At 40.8% G+C, this 12,494-nt stretch overlaps 1 protein-coding gene and 1 long non-coding RNA gene across 2 annotated transcripts in view; both read right to left on the minus strand.

Annotated features, from left to right (window-relative positions):
* LOC310993859 (major histocompatibility complex class I-related gene protein-like) overlaps positions 1-12,494 on the minus strand; it is a gene marked incomplete at both ends in the record, with an annotated part of 45,167 nt that overhangs the window by 23,636 nt on the left and 9,037 nt on the right. Inside the window, one exon of the mRNA XM_083982342.1 lies at positions 9,250-9,516. Within this exon, the coding sequence (XP_083838468.1) occupies positions 9,250-9,516 (267 nt within the window). The remainder of the gene's footprint in view (positions 1-9,249; positions 9,517-12,494) is intronic.
* LOC310994106 lies at positions 11,848-12,315 on the minus strand. The gene is made up of 3 exons (XR_014595779.1): positions 12,218-12,315; positions 12,042-12,059; positions 11,848-11,900 (listed from the first exon to the last, which is right to left on the minus strand). It is a non-coding gene; the product is annotated as an uncharacterized lncRNA (long non-coding RNA).

Raw genomic sequence — 12,494 nt, forward strand, 5'->3', positions numbered from 1 at the left:
TGCTTTCAGCAGTCACACGAATTTCCATCAGTAAATGATACTTTATCTAGTTATCCATATGAAGCAGTCCAATAAGAAACTCCAGCAGTGACTCTACCTGTTCTCAGCAGGTAGCTCTTCCCATGCTGGACACATAACTTCAGCAATGCAGGACAAGCATGAGTGTAGGTGTCCCCATTTATTTTGATTAATTCTTCACTCGATTTCTGTTTGATGATGTCATCTTCAGTTTTCAGCCATGTTCCTGTATGATGGTCTAATACGATGTCTTCTCCATCATAACCAAGCTGCACAAAACTACTCATCTCTCCAGAATTTTTATCCCATTCACAGCCACTCCTCAGTTGTAAGATGTGTCGGCCTGGTAGAGAGACGGACAAAAGAGACTCCAGTTAGTTATATTCCAATAACAGAATATAAGATAAAGTAATATTCATGTAAATGGTTCTGTTGTAGTCTAATTTAGATGGAGCAGCAGCTCTAATGCGTCCATCTGCACGCCCATAGATGAAACTAGATATGACCGGAGTTGAAAATGAACCGAGGAAATGTCTGAGGTGTTGTGGTGTTGTGAGAGCTATGGAAAACAAATGATTCTTCAGCCTAGACAAAACCACTCCACCAGCAGACTTAAAGGGATAGTTCAACATTTTGGCAAATTGGCCCATTGCCATAATCTCTATAGTAGGTTTGTTAATTGTCTGTGCTAAGCTACGGAGGCTCATGGGATTTCTTGGTTTCCTTCATCAAACTCATCAAATACACAATCCAACAACTCCAAAATGCTCTCGGAGACAAGTTGTGACCTGCACATTCACCACGCTATGAGATAATAACAGAACGTTACCAGACAGAGTTGTTTTAGAGGGAAAATCAACAAATTCTCGTAACGTTGTGTTATTATCTCATTGCGTGGTAAATGTGCAGGTCACAACTTGTCCACCAGAGCGTTTTGGAGTTGTTGGATTGTGTATTTGATGAGTTTGATGAGGGAAACCAAGAAATCCCATTAGCCTCCGTAGCGTAGCCCTGAGCAGCTCACAGCTCTGCTCTGCCGTTCTAAAAATAGCTTGCACCGACAATTAAAGGTAACGAACCTACTCCTAAAACTATAGGGCCAATTTACCAAAAATGTTGAACTATCCGAATATATTTGGTGTCCCCCAAAGTGTTGAAGCACCTTGACTGGTGATCAAAGATGATCAGTAGAAATGGGAGGAGCATGAACTTTGAATTTTTTTTCATGCACACATGCACACTGTAACCTACCTTGACCTTTGTTGAAGATCTGAATGAGACCGTTCAGTAAGTCCTTGAACAGCCCAGGTAGAAAATTAGAGCACTGATTCCTGCACCAGTCCAGGTGGCCGGGGTTTCGTTTTAAATAATTCTTCATCCAGTCCTGCTTCGGTATGATAGTCTTTGTGTGGGTGTCACAGTAAGCCACTGTGACGTCATCAACCTCTGCAGCAAACATGAACTCTGTGATGTTTGGGGCTCCAACAGACTCGATGAAGAAGAACTTCAGGGAATGTTCCTCTGTGGGACAGACAAGGTTATTACAACATTATGTATTTAAGAAGGAGAAATGGCTCTTATGTCCTCGGTTTCTAAAAACCATAAAATATATTTTTGACATTAACTATCACAGACTGCTCACTGCTACAAATGTTACATGTTTTTTTCTGTGTTTTTTCCAAATTAAAAGGATTCACCATGACCTGCACAGATTTAACATAAGCATAACCTTGGCTGAATATATATTAATATGTCATGCATACTGTAATAATATGAGGATATAACAGAGAGGACATTGTTTGTTCCCTTATTGTCACATGTTTCTGTCTGTTTTCTGTCTCCACATCAACATCAGTGTCTCTGTGTGAGAAAATCTGTCCCAATTTGTTCTGTTAAAGCAGTGGGTGAAGGTCCTGAATAATGGATTTGTAAAAATTGCTGGAAACAAAGCTCATGTCTCTAACTCAACCTGTTGTGGAGTAGTGACGCTCCACAGACCGTCAGTGAGACTGTACTGATGCCACTGTTCACTGTGACTGATGGACAGTTTCTCCACAGCAGCTCGTGGACCAAATGAAACTGCTGCTGCAACAGAGATGAAAGATTTAAACTGTTTCTTACCTGGAGATGAAAAGTGGCAGAAGACGAGCAACAACAATAATTTCATTTTGGGCTGAAAGAGTTGTAGAGCTGAGGAGCTGGAAGTCACCTGCAGTGAAGTTTTGCTTTGCTCCACTGATGTTTCCTGGTTTATTAACATGAGTATTTGGTTTCTGTGGGTGTGTTCATGTCTTGATGACCCGTGACAGGTGAACAGGAACTCTCTCCTGACCAATAAGAATTGAAATGTTGTTGTTTTCAGCTCTGACATGTGGGGAACGAGGAACTGCAACATTTTTGATTATTTGTGTTTAATGTTAATGTAAATGTGTGTTACCTGTTCTTGATGATCTGCCTGCACTTGTCCAGTCCTGTAACAAAAATCTGTTTAACCTGCTTCTACTTTCAATTTAATCTGATTCCACTTTCCTTTTTATTAATAGTTCAGAAGTGGAGGATGTCAACTGTGGATACATGTGATTTAATGTCCTCCTTCAGACATGGGCGATATTAATCACAATCTACATTGGTTTGTGATGGACCTACATTGCATTGACCCTTCTCTTCTCATCTCACTGACCTCTGTTTTTAGATGAAACATTAAGGACATAATCAGTAGAGTAACAATCAGTTCCTGTTTGAGCCAAATATTTCTTTTTATTTACATGTCATGTATCTTTGAAGATGTTTGAGGAACATTGAACAGAGCTCCTGGTTTATGGTTTAAACTCTTGAATCAGTCACAGGTGAGATATAGACTTTAAAGTTTAACTTTATTAGAGAGGTACACAGCACAGGAAAAAAATACATTCATTATTTACATACATTTATGTTTGTGAATACACAGTAAAAACAGTCAGCACTCTGTCTGCTGTATGATACTTAAAATGTATCTGATGAAGTGTTGCACCAAACAGCGTGAATAGCTTAGAAATGGCTGTTTGTTCATTAGTGCTGAGTTACAGGGGGCTGGACCCTGGTCACCATCACAGGGTATAGAGACATATGGAGACAAACAACCTCAGACATGTATTATGAGTCACCAATTATCCTAATAATAACCTGAGGCCATTCACAAAGATTGTAAGAGTTCTCTCAGAGAGATTCTTCACCTAAAAATCCCAAGCAAATAGCTTAGAAGAGGTTCAGGAAGAACACCTTAACAAACTTCAATAAATTGGGAGTGATACTTTAAAAGTGGCTGCAAATTGTTTGAACACAGACTTGTGCAGTGTTCACATATGATATTTGTTTGCTTATATTTAATTGCCATATTGGCTGACGGTCAATTTGACTACTTGATCTCTTTGATGTTAATTGGGAATATCGACTATGTTCACTTTTAGCACAATCAGAAAAGGAGCATGAAACGGTTTTAGAGGGAAGTTCGATTTTGAGTTACAACGAATGCCAAAAGACAGACTTGGGAAAGTATTACATAAATAATATAAAGTATTACATACGTATATATAAGTGCAACCCCTCCCTGTCCCCTCAGTTAGACCAGGTAACCCACTATGTCCATGAATGTCCATTTGTGAACCTGTAACGTGTGGACAGCTGGTGGAAAATAACAAAAACTGCATGTCAATATGAGGCCTGAAGGCTGTGACAGACCCAAGTCCTCGCTGCTGCATTTTCGCATGTTTCCTGTTGTTAAATTTCTTAATGTTGTGTCATTTCTGTTGTTATGCAGTGATGAGACGTCTTTGGTCCTGAACATCAGGGCTCTGTGATACAGAAATCAAAAATTTTGTTTAGATGGCATACTATCTCTCCTTCTGTATCCACTCTCCTCCATCATCAAGCTTCAGTCACATCATCAAACTCTGCAGCTCTCACTGCTGCTGAAACTGAATTAGTTGGAAGCTGAAGTTTGTTTCACTTTTCAAATAAATAAATAAAGCATCAAGTCAAAGTCTAAAACAAAACACTGACAAAGAAAGAAAAATGTCTGTTTTAGTTTCTTACCATTTCCTTCAGTTGTAAAAAAAAAAGAAGTAAAGCACTGCAGCAATAAGGCCTGCAGTACCGAAGACTCCAACAATGATGCTCAAACACAGACACCAACAACAGCAACAAGAGTCTGTCTCACAAGATGAAATGAAGAGAAAGCACAAATAACTTGTTACAGTCTAAAACAGCATGCAGAACTCAGTGATACAGTAATTATTCAACTTTTTCTGACGTATTTGACAGATTTAAATTGGTTAATGTTAATAATGACCAGTCATAGTACAGTGGAGTTATGTATGGTTTACCACAGGGTTCTGTTTTAGGGCCAATTCTCTTCATTCTTTACATGCTCCCATTAGGTGACATAATCCGGAAGCACTCAATCAATTTTCACTGTTACTTACTACTGATAGAAGCCATCTCATGAATCTGCAAGACTGCCTGAAAGACATCAGAACCTGGATGTCCTCTAACTTCCTACTAATTAATTCAGATAAAACAGAGGTTATTTTGTTTGGACCTACAGTAAACATCTCCGGGACATGTTCTCTAATCAAATCGCTGCTCTAAATGGCATCACCCTACAACTGCCAGGAACCTTGGAGCTGTGACCTTTGCTTCAGCTCCCACATAAAGCATGTGACTTGGACTTCCTTCTTTCACCTGCTCAGAAGCTAAGATTAGGAATATCCTCTCTCAGAGTGTTGATGAGAAACTGGTGCATGTACTGTATTTATCACGTCTTCTAGACTGGACTACTGTAACTCTCTCGTCAGACACATCTCTCCCACTTTAGCTTCTCTCCACTGGCTTCCTGTAGGATTTAGAATAGATTTCAAAATCCTTCTGCTGACTTATAAGGCTCTTAATGATAAAGCTCCATCCTATCTGAAGAACTAATCATTCCTTACTGTCCTACCAGAGCACTGCGCTCCCAGAACGCAGGTCTGTTAGTGACTCCCAGTATCTCTAAAAACAGACTGGGAGGTAGAGCCTTCAGTTACCGGGCTCCTTTGTTTAAGCCAGAGTAGCTCATGAGGCTGCACACCGCAAAATTACGAGATTTTGATTCTGCTCCTACGGTGACGTCACCGTGGAGACTGCTTTCATAAACACACTTCTCTTCCACCACCCGACTTCCACCGCGCCGCCATTACTTATTGTTTTATTTCCCACTGTAGCGCAGTTATTTCGTCACTTTATTAAGTTTTAATAATTTTTCATGCGAGAAAGTAAGGGTTTAGATCCCCAATGTGCGGTTAGTTTATCCAAATGATGGCTGTTTAGAAGTTTGCTCCGCGTTGGGAGAAGTGAAGCTCCAGTGAGGAAGAGGAGCGGAGAGTGCCTCGTCAGCAACCCGCCTGCAGCTGCTCGTTAACCGGTCAAACTACGTTGTCATTCCCGCGGAGGAAACGGTCGTTAATGAACTTACCCGCAGGTTTGTAGAGGTTTACCGCCGACTGGTTACATTCTTTTTAGGAGATAAATGTTGGTCTCATTGATGAAATCTAACAATTGTGGCAGTCATATTAGTTTGTTTGAATGAAAAGTGAAGCTTCACACAGAGCAGCAGCAGCTTTGCCCCGGGGCTCTGTAGCCTACGTACAGAAATCACCACATTTGCATCAATAAATACGTTTTACAATGAACCGATAAAATGTTCTTTTATTTTATGAAGTTATATAACATGGTTACGGTACACGACAGAGCGCAGCATTGTATGCGGTTTCCAATACAGCCTGCATGTAGCCCACTGGGCCACCATTCCGGCTCTGTCCTTCCTGTGTCCAATCAATGCGTGCCTCATTACATATTAATGCAATGAACATCCGGACCACTCAAAACCTCGCGCTTACTCTCACGAGAGAAAGTTGCCGTATGAAAAAGTGTCAGAACAAGCTCTATGTTTGAATTAAAAAAAAAAATGTTTCCAATAAGTTTTAAGAATTGATTCAAAGCAATTTAAGGGGGATTGGATACGTAAAAAAACAGGTGATGACTCCTTTAAGTCTAGGCTTAAAACCTTCCTTTATGACAGAGCTTTTAGTTAGGGCTGGTTCAGGTAGCTCTGAACCATTTTATAGCTACGCTGCTATAGGCTTAGACTGCTGGGGACACATCTGGTTACACAGAGCCCTCTCCCCTCTTGCCTTTTGTTCACATCTCTGATTATCTCTCCTCTTGTATCCACTCTCCTCTGAACTCTGCAGCTCTCACTGCTGCTGAAACTGAGTTTGCTGGAAGCTGAAGTTTGTCTCACTTTTCAAATAAATGGATAAACCATCAAGTCAAACTCTAAAATCAAAACACCGACAGAGAGTGTGTTTGTTTTAATTTCTCACCAAGTTTCTTTCTGCAAATGATGAAGAATCCAATGACACAGATGAGGACAACGACGACTGCAACAATGACTATGGCAATCAGCACAAAGGAGATCTCTGTTGGAGGAACAACAACAAACCAATAACAGACTGGAAGCGGAAAGACGGAGGAGTAACCACAGTAAACCCTGTAATAAACTAAATCAAATGTGTTTCCCACCTTCATCATGTCTTACCGTTGATAAAATAAATGTCCCCTTGATCATTTCTGACTCCAACATTTCCCATCTTGGTCCTGATGTGAGCTTTGTCCAGTTTGGTGACGATGTCGTCCTTCACTCCAGAGAGATGAAACACACAGTCGTACCTCCTCCAGTCTTCAGCTTTGACTGATGAGACGTCCAGGTCAACACTCATCTGGAAGGATCCATCATGGTTGGGGAGGATCTCTCCTTGGTCCACGTCCTCATGAAGCTCCTCTCCATCTTTGGTCCAGAACATCAGGGCTCTGTGAGGGTAGAAACCTGTAGCGTGGCAGCTGACTGGAGAGGAGGGAGTCTTCTGGAGGAGAGACACTGAGGGGGAGACTGGAGAGAGAGAGAGAGGGAGAGAGAGATTTTGGTCTTAAACAGAACATTTTATTTCTAGATAATTCCTTTGACTCAAAACAAAAATCACAACAAAATGATTCATGATAAGAAACAATTGAACAACTAAGAATCAAATATTCAGAACCAGTGAGTTTTTTTTTGTTAGTTTATAAAAACCAACATGTCCTCTGACCCTTGACCCCTTAAACGGTTCTTCTTATTTTTCCAGATAACTAATCTTGCCATGCCTAGGATGAAAGTGATAAGTGTGCGTACAGCTTTTATCTTTGTGGAGTAGTGTGGACTGTAGAGTTGTCACGATACCAAAATGAGTAACCACGGTACTATACCAAGGGGGCAGTTGTCGGTCTGAGAAGTGAAGCTCACTTCCGCATTCAAAAAACTGCAATCCCCTCGGCTGTCGCTGGGGGCTGGCTCCAGAAGGGAGCAACTCCAATCGAGCCCCATGTTAAAATAGCCGACTTTACAGCTTAAAAAAACATATTTACAGCCTGGTACATTTCATTTTTTTGGTCTCAATCGATAGTTTCTACCCCCGCACACATTCTGAGGGGGGTGAATTTTTTTTAAACTCTACCGTTTTACTATAATTAGGTTTAAAATTCTGGCCAATCAGGGCGCGGAAACGTTGAGTGACAGGTCCGGAGACCGCTGCTTCGAGGCCAGTGGGCGGGCTCTCGGCCGGCCAACGGCCGCACCGCTCCAAATATGGCAAGTAGAATCCAACATGGCGCGGTTCAAACCCCCGTAGTAGCGGCACAAAACAGACTCCTCCAAACCAATGGGTGACGTCACGGTGCTACGTCCATTCTTTTTACAGTCTATGTACTATACCAGACAAAGTATCACGGTTCCGGGTAATATCACGATGCCGCAGCCTTTTTAAAATTATTTTTAATTGAATTATTATTTTTTATGAAAATATAGTATATATTTATGAAAAAATATTTACACAAGTTATTACTTATTAATGGCTCATACATGGAAATATTTCAACTTTTTTTTAAATCAACAGACAATCAGTAACTTGTTCTAGGTATGACCAACACAATATTTCATGCATACAGGTGAATTGGTCTTTCCTGTCACTACACTATCATCATGCTATTTACTCTAAAATGAATTACGGTACATCTTATTACTGTATTTAACTACTTAAATCGCAGTAGCATACTGATTTGTTCAGGTACAGGTCAGGACAGTCAGCTTGGAGGCTGAAGTTTATATTAATGAGGGGTGCACTGTGAGACTGTGACCACATGCTGTAGTAGTTTTTTTTTTTTTTTACATCGATAAAGCTCCGTTAGCGACCCCGCTAAAATACGTGAGGATACTGTAAACTGGCGCAGATCTGTGTAAAGCTTGGTCACCGCGCTGAAGCACCGGGTTGGTTTCAGCGGCGTTCACATGGAGTTCTACTTTAAACTCTTCAGGCAGTGATCAGTGACAGCGGCTTTGAAAGGTAACATTGTTGCGTCTTTTCACCGACAGCTGTGTGATTAGCGCACTGCACTCACTCCGATGCCCATTTTAAACAGACAGAGATCCTGCTGCATTAGGACGCCAGTAACAGGCAAACAGCCAATCATACATCAGCTGTGTAGTTCGGTGGCAGCATACTATTGTTTTTTTTTCTGTCTTTTCTTTTTATAACAGCAGCGCTCAGTGAGAAGCCAGGAGGAGAGTAGAGGCGGCTGCTGACGGAAAGTGGCACCAGTAGTATAGTAATCCACGGTAGTACCGTCATGTATGATTTATGGTATAGTAGTAGGCTAACCATGGCGACTTGGCACCGCGGGGTACCGTGGGTACCGTGGGTATCGTGCAACTCTAGTGGACTGTAGATAAACAGACAGAAAGAGAAGTGCTCTTCTAAACCATGAGATCAGACTGCAGGAGTCTGAAGAGTGGACTCAGTCTGGGCCTCTGTATTTGTTGTTTAAATCTCAGTTGTGAAAGAAAAAACAGCAGTGCTAGATAGTTACAGTACCTGTTTGTAGTTATGACCCCATGTACAATCATCTACTGGAGGTCAGGTGTCACATGTCCATCTTATGGTAACTACGTATATCAACTAGAGAGCTACACAACTAAAGGAAATCACTACAGTCAGAGTAGAAGAGTTCACCTGTTGAAGAAGGTGATGTCAGACTGAGGAGTGATGACACAGTGGTGACTCAGTCTGATTGGTCTGTTTGAATATTGTTGAGTGAATGAAACTGCATCAGGTCATGTGACTCTACCTGTTCTCAGAGAGCTCCTTCCATATTTCACGTACGTCTTCAGCCACTCAGGACAAACATTAGTTAACAAGTTCTTATTTATCTCTATGTCACCCTCCCATCCCAGTCTCTTGATGACATCCTGTGGTATTGGAGCGATCCATCTGTCTGTCTTCAGGTCAAATGTCAACATGTCTTCTCCATCATAACCAAACTTAAGAAATCCAGTGACTTCTCCATTCTCATCGTCCCATTCACATCCACTCATCCTCTGTAAGATGTGGACACCTGAGACAGAGACAAGGACGGACGTTAACAGTGATGTTACACATTGTTTGTTGCATGATACAATGATACAATTTTATCCTGTTCCCATAGACTTCTAGCTCTCTTGATTAAAGAGATCATATTTTTATTTACATTAAAGATAAAGTCTGCGTATATTCTGCTATGTAAAGGTCACAATGATCATGATCATAACTCAGTTAATTCCTGGATGGATGCCGATGGCAGCAGACCACATCATGATGGCTTCTTATTTTCAAAACAAGCAAAAGAATGTGGACATTTGTGCGCAGTTGCTCATTGTGTGAGTCTAAAGCTGCAACAATGATGACTGGCTCTGAGTGATATTTAATACATTTGTTGACCATTTTAGGAAAATAACATGATATGATATGATATTCATAAAGCCAAAATCCTGTATCTTACAGTACATACTGTATACTGTATACTTTCCTGTGTTGTTGTTGGCTATTGCTCCACCCAGTGTTCAAACACAAAACTACGTTATGACCTCATCACAGACATAATCCAATACTATTACTGATGATGATGTAGCTGCTTTACAGCTTCTCTATATCTTTGTGGAACAAGAAACACATTAACATGTGTAAAAAAAAAAATGTACATGTAGAAATTCAACAATTATATAATACATTTTTTTTTTTTTAGAAGGGTTTATTTAGAATGGGACCTCACATATTCATGAACATACAAAAAAATACAATTAATTGCTGTTCCATTCCAATTATCTACTACATTACTAGCCTATGTAATGAAAAGTTATGATTAATTTATTTTCTGGTGATCAAAATCATTTAGTTATTTGTTTGTGTCACATTTGGGCCCTCATATACTGTAGTCCATTCAAAACAGTAGACAATAGATAAGTGAACTATAACATATAATGTACCTTCATTATGGTTGAAGTGCTGCATGAGAATATAAATGTTGTCTTTAAGGATGGCTGGTTGAAACTGACACTCCTCAGTGGTGCCCGTGTGTACTTCACGGACCTCATCTAACACCTCTCTCACCCAGTCCTGCCTCGGTTCCAGTTCCTTTGTGTTGCTGTCACAGTGTAACACTGGGATGTCATCAACCTGTACGACACTTATAAACTCTGGGAAGGTTTGGATCCCAGAAGACTGAGTGTAGAAATACTTCAGGGAGTGAATCACTGTGGGACAAAACAAGGATTTCAGTCGAAGTACACACTCAACCTCAAAATGTACCCGTCAGTTGTTGTAGGGCCTACAGGGCCTGCAGGAACAACAAAATGGCGATACGGTTTTCTAAGTGAAACTAAATCATACAGAAATGTAGTGTGGGAGAAAAACACAGAGTAAATAGTTAAAAACATGTTTAAACCAAACATTGTCCTACCTGCTGAGGAGCCGTAACAGAGAAGAAGGAACAAAAACAACGTTTCCATCTTCATTCAGTCGGTTATATTTGTACGGACTAAAGCTCAAAGCTGACTGTTTCCTGATGGACTGAGTGGTGGAGCTTCACCTGGAGAGGAGGAGGAATCACTTCACCACTTCATCAGGTGTTTATACACATCACAAAGTCTACATACAGTTACAGTAGCCTATCAATAATTAATAGGCTATCAGAACAGTGTCGACTTTAGACCCTGATGGTGACTTTTATTAGTAACAGTCTTAATACACTGACTGGCTGTTGTTCTCTATAAATCATATCTGACAGATCAGAACTATTCTCTCTCTCTCTCTCTCTCTCTCTCTCTCTCTACCAGAGTATTTGGGTCATTGGTGTTTTGAATTCATGAGCAGGTCGATTTGTGATTTCAAGTAGCTTGAACTGAATCCCACTGAATAGAGCCTGTGTATTATCCATCTATATTATGATTGAATATGTAGTAATTAAAGCCTGTTTGTCCTATAGTGAAACACTCCCTCAAGTATGTCCTCACTGCGTCCAGTGGGCTCCCGAATGCTGTCACACAAACGGTTGGTGGAAATACGGGACTGGATGAAAAGCTGCCGACCACCGGCAGATGGTCTATACAACGCAGAGTGTCTCTGCCAAAACTTCCTTTTTTTTGCTGCGCCTCTCTTTTCTGCTGGTTGTCTGAGCTCTGCGTTACAAGTAGAGCTAGCATATTACCATTGTTAGTATTTAAATTCCTGATTATTTTCCTCTCACTATAATAACTCTGTAATTTCTTAAAACTGTAGTTTCTACTTCATGCAGCCACGAGGGCTTTGCACTTTATTGACTACAAACCAGCACTTTATCAAAACACATTTTTAATTGGCACTTTACATCAGGAGCAGCCGCTTGGATCAGACTCTGTTGACAGAAAATAATCCCAGAGCTTCAGGTTGGATTCAGGTTCTCAGTGAGTTCAGAGTCACCAGGAGCTGTAAAAGTCACAAACATGTTGTTAGTCCACTCATCATCACACACTGAACTTCCTGTCTGGACAGTTTAGTTAAAGCTCTTTAACCCACTGTAACGTTCATGTGTTCAGAGGCAGTAGAGGAAAAACTAGTTGTACTTACGAGGTGCAGGGAGTTCAGCTGAAAACAGAAGAGAAGAAGTTGACTTGTCAAACATTTTCATATTGAAGTGTAGAGTTTCATCAGACTCTGAGTCTTGTCACTTGTTGCTTCATCACATTGTGACTCAGTGTTGCAGCCTGGACACAAACATCCACTCAGCTGCTGGACTCTCTCACCTGTCTTCTTTTTGTAGACCAGAAATCCAACGACAGAACAAATGAGGACGACGACAAGAACAACCACTGCAACAACGACGGCGATGGTCGAGTCACTGGACTTCTCTGTTCAACAAAACACAAAGAAACAAAAACAACATCATCACCTCATCAGTTTTCTGACAGAAACATGAATTAAACATAAAGATGAAGCTTTGCAGATTGTCAGTGAGTCTTTCTGCTCTTTGCACTTTGAGCTTTTCTCCACAGTGAGGCGCTGCAGACCAGGAAGAGACAC

Source organism: Trachurus trachurus, assembly GCF_905171665.1.
Source record: "Trachurus trachurus genome assembly, chromosome: 11".
In the NCBI taxonomy this organism is placed as follows: domain Eukaryota; kingdom Metazoa; phylum Chordata; class Actinopteri; order Carangiformes; family Carangidae; genus Trachurus; species Trachurus trachurus.